Genomic DNA, 20,255 nt, shown 5'->3' with positions numbered 1-20,255 from the left:
TTCAATCAGTGGAGCTCCAGGGGGGTTTTGTTCAGAGTGAAAGGAGAGGAAAGAACCAGACCGACTGAGACGCTTCAGCAGCAGCAGCAGCAGCAGAATGTCTCTGTACCGAAACTCCGCCTGGTTCCTCAAAGGACTCACTGAGTTCACCAAGTAAGTCCTCTTTATGTCTTTTAGGTGATGCTGATGATGATGATGATGCTGATGATGATGATGATGATGATGATGTGTGAGGTCTTCCTGCTGTCTCATCGAGTTGGATGTTTAGAGAAAACCTGATAATGCAAAATTCCCATTTTTAGCTTTAATAGAAAAACTTCCTGTGATCAGAGGAGTCAAAAGTTCCCACATTAGTTACTTCAGTAGAAGTATAGATCCTGCAGTTTAAAAACACTCTGGTAAAAGTTGAAGGATCAACTTGACCTCTTTACTCAAGTAAAAGTGAAAAAGTATGTGCTCCAAAAACTACTAAAGTTTAAAAGTATAAAGTAACCTTTAATAAAAACAGCCAGATGCCGCTATATGAACTGAAAGCTCAATTTAACGACTATTTCTATAAATCCTCTGAGATAGGGCCGAGGATGAGGGAGGTCTGGTTGGTCTCCGTCTCCCGATACGCTCTCGCCTGTGTCCGACCTTTCAGACATTTCAACATCTTTTTCTGAATCCCACATTGTAGCATGGCATAGACAATTCACGTTAGCAGTTTGAAGAACACCTGCTGCTTCTGATGATTTCCTTTAGCTAACCAATGAGTGTTTGCCTTCTATGACTCATCCAATCACACTAGTTTTCACTAGATATGGGCGGAGCCAATGATCTGCATTGGATGGAGCACATGACGGGAAATAAAGATTTAGAAACATTAAACCGAAGCCAAGAGGAACGAGTAACGTTTGGTTTAAAGATGTACGGAATAGAAAGAACAGATACTGGTGTGAAAATGAGTAGAAGTCAGAAGTGAATAAGTAATGGAGTAAAGTATAGATACATAAAAAGTGTACTTAAGTACAGTAATGAAGTATTTGTACTTTGTTAACTCACACCTCTGCCTGTGATAAAAATGGATGTCTTTAAAAATGAAAAACTACAAAATGTGTAAGAATAAGTAGATGATTACTAATAATGAGGATGTTAGTTCATTTAGAGCAGCTATTCCACCATCAGGCCTAGAATGTTCATAAATGATCATCCATCATGGCTGCTGTTTACTGATTTCCTAATCCTTGATTTGGATCCTTGGAGGTCGGTCTGATCTGGAGCTCCAGTAAAAAGAATTTTGAAGCTTTTTAACAGCATCATTCAGACAATTAGATTCTTTTTATAACATACATTTATTTTATCTGATCTATGGGGAACCTTCTAAACATTGATGTCAGAATAAAAAAATGGCGACATGGCAGAGGGCTCCTGGTTGTATAGATGATGGAGGAAACGTCTGGGCATCCTTCTCCCCTCAGCAGGTCTTGGCAGGCTCGGCCCAATGAAGACATGCTTTTGTCATTGTTTCCCTTCTCCTCTTTGTTCTGTGTTATCTTTGCTTGCAGCGAGCTGCCGGCTACCCGCTCTGACCCCGCGCTAATAGCTCTCTGCATGACACCATGGAACAGTGGGGGCATTTCATCTTAGCGCCTTTAGCCCCCACATGTTCCCCCTTCATCAGGGACAATAGGACTAATTGAGGTCTTCGGTGCCACACATGCTTTTGAACAGAATCCCTGAAACAGCAGGGGAGTCTCACCCAGACACACTCTACTCATTGTGTCATTACAGTAAGAGTCTGCAGGGACATACAGTGACCACCCCCCCACACACACTCACGTCTTGCTATATCTAGTGAGGACCTTTTGATGCCCTAACCCTAAACATAACTGTTAGCAAACAGCTTGTGAAGGCCGGCCTCAGAGGTTAAAACCTGAAACTGGTCATATTCTCAAACAGGAGCACAAACCAGTAGGTCAGCAAGCCCCACAGAAATGCATCCATTCTATGTGATGCAGATCTAATAAAGTGGTTGGTGATCTGTTGCAGGAATGGGCACCTCTCAGCATCCAAGCACTTTGTGGAGAAGGACCTGGAGGTGTCTGTGGCTGGACGCTCCTTCATGATCACTGGAGCTAACAGCGGCATCGGGAAAGCCACCGCCATGGCCGTCGCCAAAAGAGGTACTTTGCTAAAGTTGCAGCAAATCAACTTAGACATGAACCCTGCCGAACCAAATGTTCTGATCTGGTTTAAAGAAGATGCTGCAGATGAAAGGGTTTCTACTAATGTTTTATCTTTTATCGATATATTATGAACCTAATGTAAAAAACAACCTTTGTGGGAAAACGAATCGATCTCATAGAAACTTTAGTTTGATTGTCCAGTAAAAGACATGCAAGAATACCCATGCTAGTGGTATTTAAATGTTGATGCTAACCGAAATGATAAAGATTATCTGAGGAAAGTTGGAGAGAAGCTAAAAGAACGGGAGGAACGTGCTTTGATGTCATCGTATCTGATACCAGCCGTTGTTCTGGAGTTTCTGTCCGCTGATGAGGTTTGCTCAGACTGTTTCATAATTTGCTTGGCTGATCCAATTGATCCAACCAAGCTTAACAAAGCTGGTATCAACACCAAAGGTCCAGGCTGCTGTCCAATCAGGGCAGAGCGCTGCAGCGTTCAAAGCAAAGCGCTGCCGCCATGAAGCAGAACTTCTTTAAGTAGCAAATAAACCAAAGACATGCAAGCAGAGTTAGCATGAGAACAAAAACCAGCTGATGTGAGTTTAGTGATTGCTGCAGCGCCTCCTGCTGGAATAACGGCCTAGGACCCTGCTGGAAGCTAAAACACGTGCCCATAGTTCAGGCTCTGTTATTGTTGCTGTGTCAGCGCTGGTTCTGGACCAGCAGCCACTGGTTCGCTGTTCCAGAAACTGGTTCCAGCTCCTGATGTGGACTCATAAAAAAAGCTGATGGCTGAAAAGAGGAGCTGCTCATAACGCAGCAGAAAAAACAACTCAAAGATAAACATCAGGAGAGTAAAAACATCCTTCAACAAATTAAAATATATTTATATATATTTATATTTATATTTTATATTTATTTCAGTATTTTCCTTCTTATCAAACAGGTTATTCAGACTGATGCTTTCAGCCGTTAAAGCTGATCAATCAGAACCAGTTTAATGAATCTAGATTAACCCAGTCAGTCATAAACTGAATTATCTCAAAGTTAGTCTGGAGTTACTTAATCATATCCAAGTATTTCTTTTCATTATCAGATGTTTGCCAATTTTCATTAAATGTGTTCCATGTCTCAGGAGGGACAGTCCACATGGTGTGCAGGAACAAGGACAAAGCTGAGGAGGCCCGAGCCGATATCGTCAAGGAGACGGGAAACAAGGTACAGCGTTCCTCCCAGAGCAATGCAACAGAACATGCTTAGAAGCAACCTTTCCAAACAGCAAACTCTCTTACAGGAGGTCTATGTCCACATCCTGGACCTGTCTGAGACCAGGAAGGTGTGGGAGTTTGCAGAGGGCTTCAAGAAGAAGTTCAAGGCCCTCAATGTTCTGGTAAAACACGTCCAGGTCTCCTTCCTGTCCTCAGCAGAGCAGCGTCTCATTTCTGTGCTTCTCCTCAGATCAACAATGCAGGTTCCATCATGAGTCAGAGGGACGTGAACGCCGAGGGACTGGAGAAGAGCTTCGCCGTCAACGTGCTTGGTGAGTCACAGACAGGGACGAAGCGCAGAGACAATGCTGACCAGGGGGATGGGTGGTCATGGTGGTCCTGTGACTTACAGGGGTCTACATTTTGACCAAGAGTCTGATTCCCTTACTGGAGAAGAGCACAGACCCCCGAGTGGTGAGTTGGAGCCCAGTCTGATTCCCTCAGGCTGCTTCATTACTAACGCTGAGACCTTTTTGGGAAAAAGCAACCATATTAAGCAACGGTCACGATTGGAGTTGATCTCCTGCTTCTGTGTGCAGATCACAGTGTCTTCAGGAGGAATGTTGGTCCAGAAGCTGAGGATAGGAAACCTGCAGTCTGAGAGAGGCCGCTACGATGGAACCATGGTCTACGCTCAGCACAAGGTGAGAGGAGCGTTTATTCCTCGAGAGAAGACGGTCGGCGGTGTGATCACAGCTGGTCACCAAACGGATCCTCCATCAAACCAACATCACCAAGTCATGGAGATCAGAACGGCGGTTTTTCTACCTCAGTGGCCAAAGCTGGAAACTGTTGGAAAAGTAGCAATAAGCTGCTGCTTTTACGGCACTAGGGGCTCATTTTGATGGAGAGTAGGCTGACAGGAAGGGGGGGGGAGAGACATGGCGGAAAGGACCACAGACCCGATTCGAACCCGGGTCGCCCGCGGCGATGACTAAGACCTCCATAGGTGGGTGGTGTGGGCTAACTGCGCCACCTGCACATTGGTTCATTAATGATCTGATCCGGTTTTTCTCTGATTCCAGAGACCCACACAGCTCAGATTCCATCCAGGTTCAATAATGACCACAACAAGACCACCACATGTTTAACCTTAGATCTGTTATAGAGATAGACAGAATAGATCTGCCTCTGTGGAGGCAACCTGTTTCCACTGATATCTTTCTGGAATGTTCTTCATCATTGGAACCAATACCAGTTTAATATCGTCATCAGCTTCAGTGATCGGACTGAAATCCAACGGTTGAACTTTACTGGGTCCGATTTACTGCAATGGACGATGACTCTAAGGTGGACATACCTCCTCTGACAGACTGCTTCTGTAGATCTGTAGACTGCTATCTATAGATATGTAGACTTCTATCTGTAGACTGCTATCTGTAGATGTGTAGACTGCTATCTATAGATATGTAGACTACTATCTGTAGACTGCTATCTATAGATATGAAGACTTCTATCTGTAGACTTCTATCTGTAGATGTGTAGACTGCTATCTATAGATATGTAGACTACTATCTGTAGACTGCTATCTATAGATATGAAGACTTCTATCTGTAGACTTCTATCTGTAGATGTGTAGACTGCTATCTATAGATATGTAGACTACTATCTGTAGACTTCTATCTGTAGATGTGTAGACTGCTATCTATAGATATGTAGACTTCTATCTGTAGACTTCTATCTGTAGATATGTAGACTGCTATCTATAGATATGTAGACTTCTATCTGTAGACTTCTATCTGTAGATATGTAGACTGCTATCTATAGATACACTATATTGCCAAAAGTATTTGCTCACCCATCCAAATTATTGGAATCAGGTGTTCCAATCACTTCCATGGCCACAGGTGTATAAATTCAAGCACCTAGGCATGCAGACTGTTTTTACAAACATTTGTGAAAGAATGGGTCGCTCTCAGGAGCTCAGTGAATTCCAGCGTGGAACTGTGATAGGATGCCACCTGTGCAACAAATCCAGTCGTGAAATTTCCTCGCTCCTAAATATTCCACAGTCATCTGTCAGCTGTATTATAAGAAAATGGAAGTGTTTGGGAACGACAGCAACTCAGCCACGAAGTGGTAGGCCACGTAAACTGACGGAGCGGGGTCAGCGGATGCTGACGCGCATAGTGCGAAGAGGTCGCCAACTTTCTGCAGAGTCAATCACTACAGACCTCCAAACTTCATGTGGCCTTCAGATTAGCTCAAGAACAGTGCGCAGAGAGCTTCATGGAATGGGTTTCCATGGTCGAGCAGCTGCATCCAAGCCATACATCACCAAGTGCAATGCAAAGCGTCGGATGCGGTGGTGTAAAGCACGCCGCCACTGGACTCTAGAGCAGTGGAGACGCGTTCTCTGGAGTGACGAATCGCGCTTCTCCATCTGGCAATCTGATGGACGGGTCTGGGTTTGGCGGTTGCCAGGAGAACGGTACTTGTCTGACTGCATTGTGCCAAGTGTAAAGTTTGGTGGAGGGGGGATTATGGTGTGGGGTTGTTTTTCAGGAGCTGGGCTTGGCCCCTTAGTTCCAGTGAAAGGAACTCTGAATGCTTCAGCATACCAAGACATTTTGGACAATTCCATGCTCCCAACTTTGTGGGAACAGTTTGGAGCTGGCCCCTTCCTCTTCCAACATGACTGTGCACCAGTGCACAAAGCAAGGTCCATAAAGACATGGATGACAGAGTCTGGTGTGGATGAACTTGACTGGCCTGCACAGAGTCCTGACCTCAACCCGATAGAACACCTTTGGGATGAATTAGAGCGGAGACTGAGAGCCAGGCCTTCTCGTCCAACATCAGTGTGCGACCTCACAAATGCGCTTCTGGAAGAATGGTCAAAAATTCCCATAAACACACTCCTAAACCTTGTGGACAGCCTTCCCAGAAGAGTTGAAGCTGTTCTAGCTGCAAAGGGTGGACCGACGTCATATTGAACCCTATGGATTAGGAACGGGATGTCACTTAAGCTCATATGTGAGTCAAGGCAGGTGAGCAAATACTTTTGGCAATATAGTGTATGTAGACTGCCATCTGTAGATATGTAGACTGCCACCTGTAGATATGTAGACTGCCATCTGTAGATATGTAGACTGCCATCTGTAGATATGTAGACTGCCATCTGTAGATATGTAGACTGCCATCTGTAGATATGTAGACTGCTTTCTGTAGACTGCTTCTGTAGATAAAGAGGGTGGGAAAAAGTCCAGAAATGTTTTATGACAGTCTAATTCTCTTATGGGTGGAGTTCCCATAACGACCTGTCAGACGTGAAGGACTGCGAAAGCTGTGGTCTCTGCCTGATTGAGAAGCTGAGGATGATCAGGTCTGTGTGAAGCTTTCTTTGGGATAAGTATAATTCCTGGTCCAAACCTGTTTTCCAGAGGCAGCAGGTGGTGATGACGGAGCAGCTGGCAAAGACTCACACTAACATCCACTTCTCTGTCATGCATCCTGGCTGGGTGGATACTCCAGGTTAGACCCCCCCCCCCCATATAATACTCTGCCATTCCTTCCTTCTGCATCTAATGTGTTTGTGTGGGCCTCTGTCCGTCTGCTGCAGCGGTGGCCAACGCCATGCCGGACTTCCATCGCTCCATGAAGGACAGTCTACGGAGCCCAGAGCAGGGGGCCGACACAGTGGTGTGGCTGGCCGTCTCTGAAGCTGCTACCATGAACCCCAGCGGGCGCTTCTACCAGGGTATGCTGGCCCAGCAGATGTTCCATGGATACAGGCAGTTAAAAAGACAAATAAAACCTGTTTGTAGACGAAGAGTAAGTGACTTGTGGTCTGGATGGTGCAGATGGTGTTTGTGTAGAGAGCTGGCAGGAGTCCACTGCAGCTGGAGGCGGCTGGTTCTGGTGCCAGAGAGTACAGTGGCTCTATGAGCGTCGACAAACACACCTTGCTTTGTAAACTCAGAGACAATGACTCCATTGGTCTCTGCCAGCTTCTGGTTCAACAGGAAACTCTACCTAAAGACTGGAAAATACATCTAAATAGGTCTTTTTTTCTTAAAATAAGAAAACAGATAGCAGTCTACAGATCTAAAATAAGGGGGGGGGTATCACAATGAGTTAGTTTGTCACCATTTAAACACGGTTTAACTAAGAGCTTTACTGGATGAAGAGATGAGAAACGAAAAGGATCTGATGAAGAAAAGGCAAATAGAAAGAAGAATAAGCCGAATGACTGAAAGCTAAGCAGCCTCTGGATGGTCTACCTCAGCTGCAGTTTTCAGGCTGGATAGTCTACCTCAGCTGCAGTTTTCAGGGCTCGATGGTCTACCTCAGCTGCAGTTTTCAGGGCTCGATGGTCTACCTCAGCTGCAGTTTTCAGGCTGGATGGTCTACCTCAGCTGCAGTTTTCAGGGCTGGATGGTCTACCTCAGCTGCAGTTTTCAGGGCTGGATGGTCTACCTCAGCTGCAGTTTTCAGGCTGGATGGTCTACCTCAGCCGCAGTTTTCAGGGCTGGATGGTCTACCTCAGCCGCAGTTTTCAGGCTGGATGGTCTACCTCAGCCGCAGTTTTCAGGGCTGGATGGTCTACCTCAGCCGCAGTTTTCAGGGCTGGATGGTCTACCTCAGCCGCAGTTTTCAGGCTGGATGGTCTACCTCAGCCGCAGTTTTCAGGGCTGGATGGTCTACCTCAGCTGCAGTTTTCAGGGCTGGATGGTCTACCTCAGCTGCAGTTTTCAGGTCTGGATGGTCAACCTCAGCTGCAGTTTTCAGGGCTCGATGGTCTACCTCAGCTGCAGTTTTCAGGGTTGGATGGTCTACCTCAGCTGCAGTTTTCAGGGCTCGATGGTCTACCTCAGCTGCAGTTTTCAGGGCTCGATGGTCTACCTCAGCTGCAGTTTTCAGGGCTGGATGGTCTACCTCAGCTGCAGTTTTCAGGCTGGATGGTCTACCTCAGCCGCAGTTTTCAGGCTGGATGGTCTACCTCAGCCGCAGTTTTCAGGGCTGGATGGTCTACCTCAGCCGCAGTTTTCAGGGCTCGATGGTCTACCTCAGCCGCAGTTTTCAGGCTGGATGGTCTACCTCAGCTGCAGTTTTCAGGGCTGGATGGTCTACCTCAGCTGCAGTTTTCAGGGCTGGATGGTCTACCTCAGCTGCAGTTTTCAGGCTGGATGGTCTACCTCAGCTGCAGTTTTCAGGGCTGGATGGTCTACCTCAGCTGGAGTTTTCAGGCTGGATGGTCTACCTCAGCTGCAGTTTTCAGGCTGGATGGTCTACCTCAGCCGCAGTTTTCAGGCTGGATGGTCTACCTCAGCCGCAGTTTTCAGGCTGGATGGTCTACCTCAGCCGCAGTTTTCAGGCTGGATGGTCTACCTCAGCCGCAGTTTTCAGGGTTGGATGGTCTACCTCAGCCGCAGTTTTCAGGCTGGATGGTCTACCTCAGCCGCAGTTTTCAGGGCTGGATGGTCTACCTCAGCTGGAGTTTTCAGGCTGGATGGTCTACCTCAGCTGCAGTTTTCAGGCTGGATGGTCTACCTCAGCCGCAGTTTTCAGGCTGGATGGTCTACCTCAGCCGCAGTTTTCAGGCTGGATGGTCTACCTCAGCCGCAGTTTTCAGGCTGGATGGTCTACCTCAGCCGCAGTTTTCAGGCTGGATGGTCTACCTCAGCCGCAGTTTTCAGGCTGGATGGTCTACCTCAGCCGCAGTTTTCAGGGTTGGATGGTCTACCTCAGCCGCAGTTTTCAGGCTGGATGGTCTACCTCAGCCGCAGTTTTCAGGGTTGGATGGTCTACCTCAGCCGCAGTTTTCAGGGTGGATGGTCTACCTCAGCCGCAGTTTTCAGGCTGGATGGTCTACCTCAGCCGCAGTTTTCATGGTGGATGGTCTACCTCAGCCGCAGTTTTCAGGGCTGGATGGTCTACCTCAGCTGCAGTTTTCAGGCTGGATGGTATACCTCAGCTGCAGTTTTCAGGGCTCGATGGTCTACCTCAGCCGCAGTTTTCAGGGCTGGATGGTCTACCTCAGCTGCAGTTTTCAGGGTTGGATGGTCTACCTCAGCTGCAGTTTTCAGGGCTCGATGGTCTACCTCAGCTGCAGTTTTCAGGGCTCGATGGTCTACCTCAGCTGCAGTTTTCAGGGCTGGATGGTCTACCTCAGCTGCAGTTTTCAGGGCTGGATGGTCTACCTCAGCTGCAGTTTTCAGGCTGGATGGTCTACCTCAGCCGCAGTTTTCAGGGCTGGATGGTCTACCTCAGCCGCAGTTTTCAGGCTGGATGGTCTACCTCAGCCGCAGTTTTCAGGGCTGGATGGTCTACCTCAGCCGCAGTTTTCAGGGCTGGATGGTCTACCTCAGCCGCAGTTTTCAGGCTGGATGGTCTACCTCAGCCGCAGTTTTCAGGGCTGGATGGTCTACCTCAGCCGCAGTTTTCAGGGCTGGATGGTCTACCTCAGCCGCAGTTTTCAGGCTGGATGGTCTACCTCAGCCGCAGTTTTCAGGGCTGGATGGTCTACCTCAGCTGCAGTTTTCAGGGCTGGATGGTCTACCTCAGCTGCAGTTTTCAGGTCTGGATGGTCAACCTCAGCTGCAGTTTTCAGGGCTCGATGGTCTACCTCAGCTGCAGTTTTCAGGGTTGGATGGTCTACCTCAGCTGCAGTTTTCAGGGCTCGATGGTCTACCTCAGCTGCAGTTTTCAGGGCTCGATGGTCTACCTCAGCTGCAGTTTTCAGGGCTGGATGGTCTACCTCAGCTGCAGTTTTCAGGCTGGATGGTCTACCTCAGCCGCAGTTTTCAGGCTGGATGGTCTACCTCAGCCGCAGTTTTCAGGGCTGGATGGTCTACCTCAGCCGCAGTTTTCAGGGCTCGATGGTCTACCTCAGCCCCAGTTTTCAGGCTGGATGGTCTACCTCAGCTGCAGTTTTCAGGGCTGGATGGTCTACCTCAGCTGCAGTTTTCAGGGCTGGATGGTCTACCTCAGCTGCAGTTTTCAGGCTGGATGGTCTACCTCAGCTGCAGTTTTCAGGGCTGGATGGTCTACCTCAGCTGGAGTTTTCAGGCTGGATGGTCTACCTCAGCCGCAGTTTTCAGGCTGGATGGTCTACCTCAGCCGCAGTTTTCAGGCTGGATGGTCTACCTCAGCCGCAGTTTTCAGGCTGGATGGTCTACCTCAGCCGCAGTTGTCAGGCTGGATGGTCTACCTCAGCCGCAGTTTTCAGGGTTGGATGGTCTACCTCAGCCGCAGTTTTCAGGCTGGATGGTCTACCTCAGCCGCAGTTTTCAGGGTTGGATGGTCTACCTCAGCCGCAGTTTTCAGGGTGGATGGTCTACCTCAGCCGCAGTTTTCAGGGTTGGATGGTCTACCTCAGCCGCAGTTTTCAGGCTGGATGGTCTACCTCAGCCGCAGTTTTCATGGTGGATGGTCTACCTCAGCCGCAGTTTTCAGGGCTGGATGGTCTACCTCAGCTGCAGTTTTCAGGCTGGATGGTATACCTCAGCTGCAGTTTTCAGGGCTCGATGGTCTACCTCAGCCGCAGTTTTCAGGGCTGGATGGTCTACCTCAGCTGCAGTTTTCAGGGTTGGATGGTCTACCTCAGCTGCAGTTTTCAGGGCTCGATGGTCTACCTCAGCTGCAGTTTTCAGGGCTCGATGGTCTACCTCAGCTGCAGTTTTCAGGGCTGGATGGTCTACCTCAGCTGCAGTTTTCAGGGCTGGATGGTCTACCTCAGCTGCAGTTTTCAGGCTGGATGGTCTACCTCAGCCGCAGTTTTCAGGGCTGGATGGTCTACCTCAGCCGCAGTTTTCAGGCTGGATGGTCTACCTCAGCCGCAGTTTTCAGGGCTGGATGGTCTACCTCAGCTGCAGTTTTCAGGGCTCGATGGTCTACCTCAGCTGCAGTTTTCAGGGCTCGATGGTCTACCTCAGCTGCAGTTTTCAGGGCTGGATGGTCTACCTCAGCTGCAGTTTTCAGGGCTGGATGGTCTACCTCAGCTGCAGTTTTCAGGCTGGATGGTCTACCTCAGCCGCAGTTTTCAGGGCTGGATGGTCTACCTCAGCCGCAGTTTTCAGGCTGGATGGTCTACCTCAGCCGCAGTTTTCAGGGCTGGATGGTCTACCTCAGCCGCAGTTTTCAGGGCTGGATGGTCTACCTCAGCCGCAGTTTTCAGGCTGGATGGTCTACCTCAGCCGCAGTTTTCAGGGCTGGATGGTCTACCTCAGCCGCAGTTTTCAGGGCTGGATGGTCTACCTCAGCTGCAGTTTTCAGGTCTGGATGGTCAACCTCAGCTGCAGTTTTCAGGGCTCGATGGTCTACCTCAGCTGCAGTTTTCAGGGTTGGATGGTCTACCTCAGCTGCAGTTTTCAGGGCTCGATGGTCTACCTCAGCTGCAGTTTTCAGGGCTCGATGGTCTACCTCAGCTGCAGTTTTCAGGGCTGGATGGTCTACCTCAGCTGCAGTTTTCAGGCTGGATGGTCTACCTCAGCCGCAGTTTTCAGGGCTGGATGGTCTACCTCAGCCGCAGTTTTCAGGGCTGGATGGTCTACCTCAGCCGCAGTTTTCAGGCTGGATGGTCTACCTCAGCCGCAGTTTTCAGGGCTGGATGGTCTACCTCAGCCGCAGTTTTCAGGCTGGATGGTCTACCTCAGCCGCAGTTTTCAGGGCTGGATGGTCTACCTCAGCCGCAGTTTTCAGGGCTGGATGGTCTACCTCAGCCGCAGTTTTCAGGGCTGGATGGTCTACCTCAGCTGCAGTTTTCAGGGCTGGATGTTCTACCTCAGCTGCAGTTTTCAGGGCTGGATGGTCTACCTCAGCTGCAGTTTTCAGGCTGGATGGTCTACCTCAGCTGCAGTTTTCAGGGCTGGATGGTCTACCTCAGCTGGAGTTTTCAGGCTGGATGGTCTACCTCAGCTGCAGTTTTCAGGCTGGATGGTCTACCTCAGCCGCAGTTTTCAGGCTGGATGGTCTACCTCAGCCGCAGTTTTCAGGCTGGATGGTCTACCTCAGCCGCAGTTTTCAGGCTGGATGGTCTACCTCAGCCGCAGTTTTCAGGGTTGGATGGTCTACCTCAGCCGCAGTTTTCAGGCTGGATGGTCTACCTCAGCCGCAGTTTTCAGGGTTGGATGGTCTACCTCAGCTGCAGTTTTCAGGGCTCGATGGTCTACCTCAGCTGCAGTTTTCAGGCTGGATGGTCTACCTCAGCTGCAGTTTTCAGGGCTGGATGGTCTACCTCAGCTGCAGTTTTCAGGGCTGGATGGTCTACCTCAGCTGCAGTTTTCAGGCTGGATGGTCTACCTCAGCCGCAGTTTTCAGGGCTGGATGGTCTACCTCAGCCGCAGTTTTCAGGCTGGATGGTCTACCTCAGCCGCAGTTTTCAGGGCTGGATGGTCTACCTCAGCCGCAGTTTTCAGGGCTGGATGGTCTACCTCAGCCGCAGTTTTCAGGCTGGATGGTCTACCTCAGCCGCAGTTTTCAGGGCTGGATGGTCTACCTCAGCTGCAGTTTTCAGGGCTGGATGGTCTACCTCAGCTGCAGTTTTCAGGTCTGGATGGTCAACCTCAGCTGCAGTTTTCAGGGCTCGATGGTCTACCTCAGCTGCAGTTTTCAGGGCTGGATGGTCTACCTCAGCTGCAGTTTTCAGGCTGGATGGTCTACCTCAGCCGCAGTTTTCAGGGCTGGATGGTCTACCTCAGCCGCAGTTTTCAGGCTGGATGGTCTACCTCAGCCGCAGTTTTCAGGGCTGGATGGTCTACCTCAGCCGCAGTTTTCAGGGCTGGATGGTCTACCTCAGCCGCAGTTTTCAGGGCTGGATGGTCTACCTCAGCCGCAGTTTTCAGGGCTGGATGGTCTACCTCAGCCGCAGTTTTCAGGCTGGATGGTCTACCTCAGCCGCAGTTTTCAGGGCTGGATGGTCTACCTCAGCTGCAGTTTTCAGGGCTGGATGGTCTACCTCAGCTGCAGTTTTCAGGTCTGGATGGTCAACCTCAGCTGCAGTTTTCAGGGCTCGATGGTCTACCTCAGCTGCAGTTTTCAGGGTTGGATGGTCTACCTCAGCTGCAGTTTTCAGGGCTCGATGGTCTACCTCAGCTGCAGTTTTCAGGGCTCGATGGTCTACCTCAGCTGCAGTTTTCAGGGCTGGATGGTCTACCTCAGCTGCAGTTTTCAGGCTGGATGGTCTACCTCAGCCGCAGTTTTCAGGGCTGGATGGTCTACCTCAGCCGCAGTTTTCAGGGCTGGATGGTCTACCTCAGCCGCAGTTTTCAGGCTGGATGGTCTACCTCAGCCGCAGTTTTCAGGGCTGGATGGTCTACCTCAGCCGCAGTTTTCAGGCTGGATGGTCTACCTCAGCCGCAGTTTTCAGGGCTGGATGGTCTACCTCAGCCGCAGTTTTCAGGCTGGATGGTCTACCTCAGCTGCAGTTTTCAGGCTGGATGGTCTACCTCAGCCGCAGTTTTCAGGGCTGGATGGTCTACCTCAGCCGCAGTTTTCAGGGCTGGATGGTCTACCTCAGCCGCAGTTTTCAGGCTGGATGGTCTACCTCAGCCGCAGTTTTCAGGGCTGGATGGTCTACCTCAGCCGCAGTTTTCAGGCTGGATGGTCTACCTCAGCCGCAGTTTTCAGGGCTGGATGGTCAACCTCAGCCGCAGTTTTCAGGGCTGGATGGTCTACCTCAGCCGCAGTTTTCAGGCTGGATGGTCTACCTCAGCCGCAGTTTTCAGGGCTGGATGGTCTACCTCAGCCGCAGTTTTCAGGGCTCGATGGTCTACCTCAGCCGCAGTTTTCAGGCTGGATGGTCTACCTCAGCTGCAGTTTTCAGGGCTGGATGGTCTACCTCAGCTGCAGTTTTCAGGGCTGGATGGTCTACCTCAGCTGCAGTTTTCAGGCTGGATGGTCTACCTCAGCTGCAGTTTTCAGGGCTGGATGGTCTACCTCAGCTGGAGTTTTCAGGCTGGATGGTCTACCTCAGCCGCAGTTTTCAGGCTGGATGGTCTACCTCAGCCGCAGTTTTCAGGCTGGATGGTCTACCTCAGCCGCAGTTTTCAGGCTGGATGGTCTACCTCAGCCGCAGTTTTCAGGCTGGATGGTCTACCTCAGCCGCAGTTTTCAGGGTTGGATGGTCTACCTCAGCCGCAGTTTTCAGGCTGGATGGTCTACCTCAGCCGCAGTTTTCAGGGTTGGATGGTCTACCTCAGCCGCAGTTTTCAGGGTGGATGGTCTACCTCAGCCGCAGTTTTCAGGGTTGGATGGTCTACCTCAGCCGCAGTTTTCAGGCTGGATGGTCTACCTCAGCCGCAGTTTTCATGGTGGATGGTCTACCTCAGCCGCAGTTTTCAGGGCTGGATGGTCTACCTCAGCTGCAGTTTTCAGGCTGGATGGTATACCTCAGCTGCAGTTTTCAGGGCTCGATGGTCTACCTCAGCCGCAGTTTTCAGGGCTGGATGGTCTACCTCAGCTGCAGTTTTCAGGGTTGGATGGTCTACCTCAGCTGCAGTTTTCAGGGCTCGATGGTCTACCTCAGCTGCAGTTTTCAGGGCTCGATGGTCTACCTCAGCTGCAGTTTTCAGGGCTGGATGGTCTACCTCAGCTGCAGTTTTCAGGGCTGGATGGTCTACCTCAGCCGCAGTTTTCAGGCTGGATGGTCTACCTCAGCCGCAGTTTTCAGGGCTGGATGGTCTACCTCAGCCGCAGTTTTCAGGCTGGATGGTCTACCTCAGCCGCAGTTTTCAGGGCTGGATGGTCTACCTCAGCCGCAGTTTTCAGGGCTGGATGGTCTACCTCAGCCGCAGTTTTCAGGCTGGATGGTCTACCTCAGCCGCAGTTTTCAGGGCTGGATGGTCTACCTCAGCCGCAGTTTTCAGGGCTGGATGGTCTACCTCAGCTGCAGTTTTCAGGTCTGGATGGTCAACCTCAGCTGCAGTTTTCAGGGCTCGATGGTCTACCTCAGCTGCAGTTTTCAGGGTTGGATGGTCTACCTCAGCTGCAGTTTTCAGGGCTCGATGGTCTACCTCAGCTGCAGTTTTCAGGGCTCGATGGTCTACCTCAGCTGCAGTTTTCAGGGCTGGATGGTCTACCTCAGCTGCAGTTTTCAGGCTGGATGGTCTACCTCAGCCGCAGTTTTCAGGGCTGGATGGTCTACCTCAGCCGCAGTTTTCAGGGCTGGATGGTCTACCTCAGCCGCAGTTTTCAGGCTGGATGGTCTACCTCAGCCGCAGTTTTCAGGGCTGGATGGTCTACCTCAGCCGCAGTTTTCAGGCTGGATGGTCTACCTCAGCCGCAGTTTTCAGGGCTGGATGGTCTACCTCAGCCGCAGTTTTCAGGGCTGGATGGTCTACCTCAGCCGCAGTTTTCAGGCTGGATGGTCTACCTCAGCTGCAGTTTTCAGGGCTGGATGGTCTACCTCAGCTGCAGTTTTCAGGGCTGGATGGTCTACCTCAGCTGCAGTTTTCAGGCTGGATGGTCTACCTCAGCTGCAGTTTTCAGGGCTGGATGGTCTACCTCAGCTGGAGTTTTCAGGCTGGATGGTCTACCTCAGCTGCAGTTTTCAGGCTGGATGGTCTACCTCAGCCGCAGTTTTCAGGCTGGATGGTCTACCTCAGCCGCAGTTTTCAGGCTGGATGGTCTACCTCAGCCGCAGTTTTCAGGCTGGATGGTCTACCTCAGCCGCAGTTTTCAGGCTGGATGGTCTACCTCAGCCGCAGTTTTCAGGCTGGATGGTCTACCTCAGCCGCAGTTTTCAGGCTGGATGGTCTACCTCAGCCGCAGTTTTCAGGGTTGGATGGTCTACCTCAGCCGCAGTTTTCAGGCTGGATGGTCTACCTCAGCCGCAGTTTTCAGGGTTGGATGGTCTACCTCAGCCGCAGTTTTCAGGGTGGATGGTCTACCTCAGCCGCAGTTTTCAGGGTTGGATGGTCTACCTCAGCCGCAGTTTTCAGGCTGGATGGTCTACCTCAGCCGCAGTTTTCATGGTGGATGGTCTACCTCAGCCGCAGTTTTCAGGGCTGGATGGTCTACCTCAGCTGCAGTTTTCAGGCTGGATGGTCTACCTCAGCCGCAGTTTTCAGGGCTCGATGGTCTACCTCAGCCGCAGTTTTCAGGGCTGGATGGTCTACCTCAGCTGCAGTTTTCAGGGTTGGATGGTCTACCTCAGCTGCAGTTTTCAGGGCTCGATGGTCTACCTCAGCTGCAGTTTTCAGGCTGGATGGTCTACCTCAGCTGCAGTTTTCAGGGCTGGATGGTCTACCTCAGCTGCAGTTTTCAGGGCTGGATGGTCTACCTCAGCTGCAGTTTTCAGGCTGGATGGTCTACCTCAGCCGCAGTTTTCAGGGCTGGATGGTCTACCTCAGCCGCAGTTTTCAGGCTGGATGGTCTACCTCAGCCGCAGTTTTCAGGGCTGGATGGTCTACCTCAGCCGCAGTTTTCAGGGCTGGATGGTCTACCTCAGCCGCAGTTTTCAGGCTGGATGGTCTACCTCAGCCGCAGTTTTCAGGGCTGGATGGTCTAACTCAGCTGCAGTTTTCAGGGCTGGATGGTCTACCTCAGCCGCAGTTTTCAGGGCTGGATGGTCTACCTCAGCCGCAGTTTTCAGGGCTGGATGGTCTACCTCAGCTGCAGTTTTCAGGCTGGATGGTCTACCTCAGCTGCAGTTTTCAGGGCTGGATGGTCTACCTCAGCTGGAGTTTTCAGGCTGGATGGTCTACCTCAGCTGCAGTTTTCAGGCTGGATGGTCTACCTCAGCCGCAGTTTTCAGGCTGGATGGTCTACCTCAGCTGCAGTTTTCAGGCTGGATGGTCTACCTCAGCCGCAGTTTTCAGGGTTGGATGGTCTACCTCAGCCGCAGTTTTCAGGCTGGATGGTCTACCTCAGCTGCAGTTTTCAGGGCTGGATGGTCTACCTCAGCTGCAGTTTTCAGGCTGGATGGTCTACCTCAGCTGCAGTTTTCAGGCTGGATGGTCTACCTCAGCTGCAGTTTTCAGGGTTGGATGGTCAACCTCAGCTGCAGTTTTCAGGGCTCGATGGTCTACCTCAGCTGCAGTTTTCAGGCTGGATAGTCTACCTCAGCTGCAGTTTTCAGGGTTGGATGGTCTACCTCAGCTGCAGTTTTCAGGGTTGGATGGTCTACCTCAGCTGCAGTTTTCAGGGCTGGATGGTCTACCTCAGCTGCAGTTTTCAGGGCTGGATGGTCTACCTCAGCTGCAGTTTTCAGGGTTGGATGGTCTACCTCAGCTGCAGTTTTCAGGGCTGGATAGTCTACCTCAGCTGCAGTTTTCAGGGTTGGATGGTCTACCTCAGTTGCAGTTTTCAGGGTTGGATGGTCTACCTCAGCTGCAGTTTTCAGGGCTCGATGGTCTACCTCAGCTTCAGTTTTCAGGGCTCGATGGTCTACCTCAGCTGCAGTTTTCAGGGCTCGATGGTCTACCTCAGCTGCAGTTTTCAGGGCTCGATGGTCTACCTCAGCTGCAGTTTTCAGGGCTGGATGGTCTACCTCAGCTGCAGTTTTCAGGGCTCGATGGTCTACCTCAGCTGCAGTTTTCAGGGCTGGATGGTCTACCTCAGCTGCAGTTTTCAGGGTTGGATGGTCTACCTCAGCTGCAGTTTTCAGGTCTGGATGGTCAACCTCAGCTGCAGTTTTCAGGGCTGGATGGTCTACCTCAGCTGCAGTTTTCAGGGCTCGATGGTCTACCTCAGCTGCAGTTTTCAGGGCTGGATGGTCTACCTCAGCTGCAGTTTTCAGGGTTAGATGGTCTAGCTCAGCTGCAGTTTTCAGGTCTGGATGGTCAACCTCAGCTGCAGTTTTCAGGGCTCGATGGTCTACCTCAGCTGCAGTTTTCAGGGCTCGATGGTCTACCTCAGCTGCAGTTTTCAGGGCTGGATGGTCTACCTCAGCTGCAGTTTTCAGGGCTCGATGGTCTACCTCAGCTGCAGTTTTCAGGGCTCGATGGTCTACCTCAGCTGCAGTTTTCAGGGCTGGATGGTCTACCTCAGCTGCAGTTTTCAGGGTTGGATGGTCTACCTCAGCTGCAGTTTTCAGGTCTGGATGGTCAACCTCAGCTGCAGTTTTCAGGGCTCGATGGTCTACCTCAGCTGCAGTTTTCAGGGCTCGATGGTCTACCTCAGCTGCAGTTTTCAGGGCTCGATGGTCTACCTCAGCTGCAGTTTTCAGGGCTGGATGGTCTACCTCAGCTGCAATTTTCAGGGCTCGATGGTCTACCTCAGCTGCAGTTTTCAGGGCTGGATGGTCTACCTCAGCTGCAGTTTTCAGGCTGGATGGTCTACCTCAGCTGCAGTTTTCAGGGCTCGATGGTCTACCTCAGCTGCAGTTTTCAGGTCTGGATGGTCAACCTCAGCTGCAGTTTTCAGGGTTGGATGGTCTATCTCAGCTGCAGTTTTCAGGTCTGGATGGTCTACCTCAGCTGCAGTTTTCAGGGCTGGATGGTCTACCTCAGCTGCAGTTTTCAGGGCTGGATGGTCTACCTCAGCTGCAGTTTTCAGGGCTCGATGGTCTACCTCAGCTGCAGTTTTCAGGGCTGGATGGTCAACCTCAGCTGCAGTTTTCAGGGCTCGATGGTCTACCTCAGCTGCCATTTTCAGGTCTGAGTTTAAGTTTTCAGCCAGTTGGTTCCGGATCTTAGCAGGCTGCCAGTTTGGTTCTGGTCTTACAACCAAAGACAGGAAGTCCTTGGATGACCTGAGGTCTACATCATCCTGGTCTTTGGTTGCTTTGGTCTCTAGTGTTTCCCGTTTGTCAGAAACTCCAAACCAGTCCAGCACAGACAGCAGGACCTGATTAGAATAATGAGATAAAATAGAAATCTGATCTGCTGAAAAAGGACCGTCCCTAATCCTAACTTTCATCTTTGGAGATACGCAGAACAAAGTGAGTGGTGCATCTAAACGTGGACGGGCCACTAAAGAGGAGGACCAGTCTGGAGGTGGTCTGGTTCTCATGACCTGTTATTGATAATTTCAGACGAATCTGAATGAAGATGGTTTTTAGAGACAGTCTGTCTCTGCGGTTCTAGAGACACTGTCTAACTTGATGGAAATGATTAGTCAACATCGGTTCAACATCTTGGTCTAATTTATCAGATATTTGCCACCGATCATTTCGACTCAGTTATATTGAGGGTTTTAATGTCAGGAAATGTGTAAAAGCTCTAGGAAAAGAAGATCTATGTTAAGACCTGTGTGTGTGTGTGTCCTCAGACCGTAAGGTGGTGTCCACCCACCTGCCGCTGGCCTGGACCCACAGCTCCCCCCTGGAGGAGCAGAAGCTCATGTCACTGCTGGAGGACCTGGCCAAGACGTTTGCTCCCCACTGAGACCCCCCCCCCCCCACTAACAGCCTCTGCTGATCAGGGAGATCTACTCCACCCGCTCTACCCGCTCCACCATCTGGGGGAGCAACAGAGCAGGTCCTGCAGAAGCAGCAGACTGGACGCTTTCTAACCGGCTTTTCTTGCTGTGCATCAGTGTTTGACGGCGATGCTTTCTGAAGCCAAACACCAGGATGGGACGTAGAAACGGCGCATCAGATGGAATCTGATCCGGCTGCAGTCCCTGCGTGTTTCAGGCAGGCTGCTGTTTCTCTGACGTCTGTGTGTCAAACCTCTAACCCTCGTCAGTAACCCGTCTGCATGGAGCTACAGCAGTGCAAGACCTACGCCGCGCGGCGGCATCACTCCACATATGCAGCTATGAAGTCACAGATCTGGGAGTCCATATTTGCTCAGACAGCTTTTTTCCTTCCACCTAACTTTTCCTTCCCTGATTCTGTAAAAACCTGCATCAATAAAAACGTTTAAAATGTTTTGTTCTGCTTGGTCTCATTTCTCTATAAAAACAACAAGTCAAAGGAATCCAAAGTGTTTAT

The 20,255-nt window shown here is 50.8% G+C and overlaps 1 protein-coding gene across 1 annotated transcript; it reads left to right on the top strand.

The window, feature by feature from the left end:
- Positions 1-20,192, top strand: LOC119775232 (DHRS-12_like_SDR_c-like domain-containing protein). The gene is made up of 10 exons (XM_038273134.1): positions 1-153; positions 2,032-2,165; positions 3,304-3,386; positions 3,463-3,558; positions 3,627-3,708; positions 3,789-3,850; positions 3,976-4,080; positions 6,820-6,910; positions 6,999-7,136; positions 19,589-20,192. Exons 1-10 carry the CDS (start codon positions 98-100, stop codon positions 19,702-19,704), a joined length of 963 nt encoding a protein of 320 aa, XP_038129062.1. The 5' UTR covers positions 1-97; the 3' UTR covers positions 19,705-20,192.
- Positions 20,193-20,255: the final 63 nt, after the last annotated feature.

Source organism: Cyprinodon tularosa, unplaced genomic scaffold, assembly GCF_016077235.1.
Source record: "Cyprinodon tularosa strain WSP-4 unplaced genomic scaffold, ASM1607723v1 ctg859, whole genome shotgun sequence".
NCBI classification, from domain to species: domain Eukaryota; kingdom Metazoa; phylum Chordata; class Actinopteri; order Cyprinodontiformes; family Cyprinodontidae; genus Cyprinodon; species Cyprinodon tularosa.
This window is presented reverse-complemented; position numbering and strand designations above follow the sequence as displayed.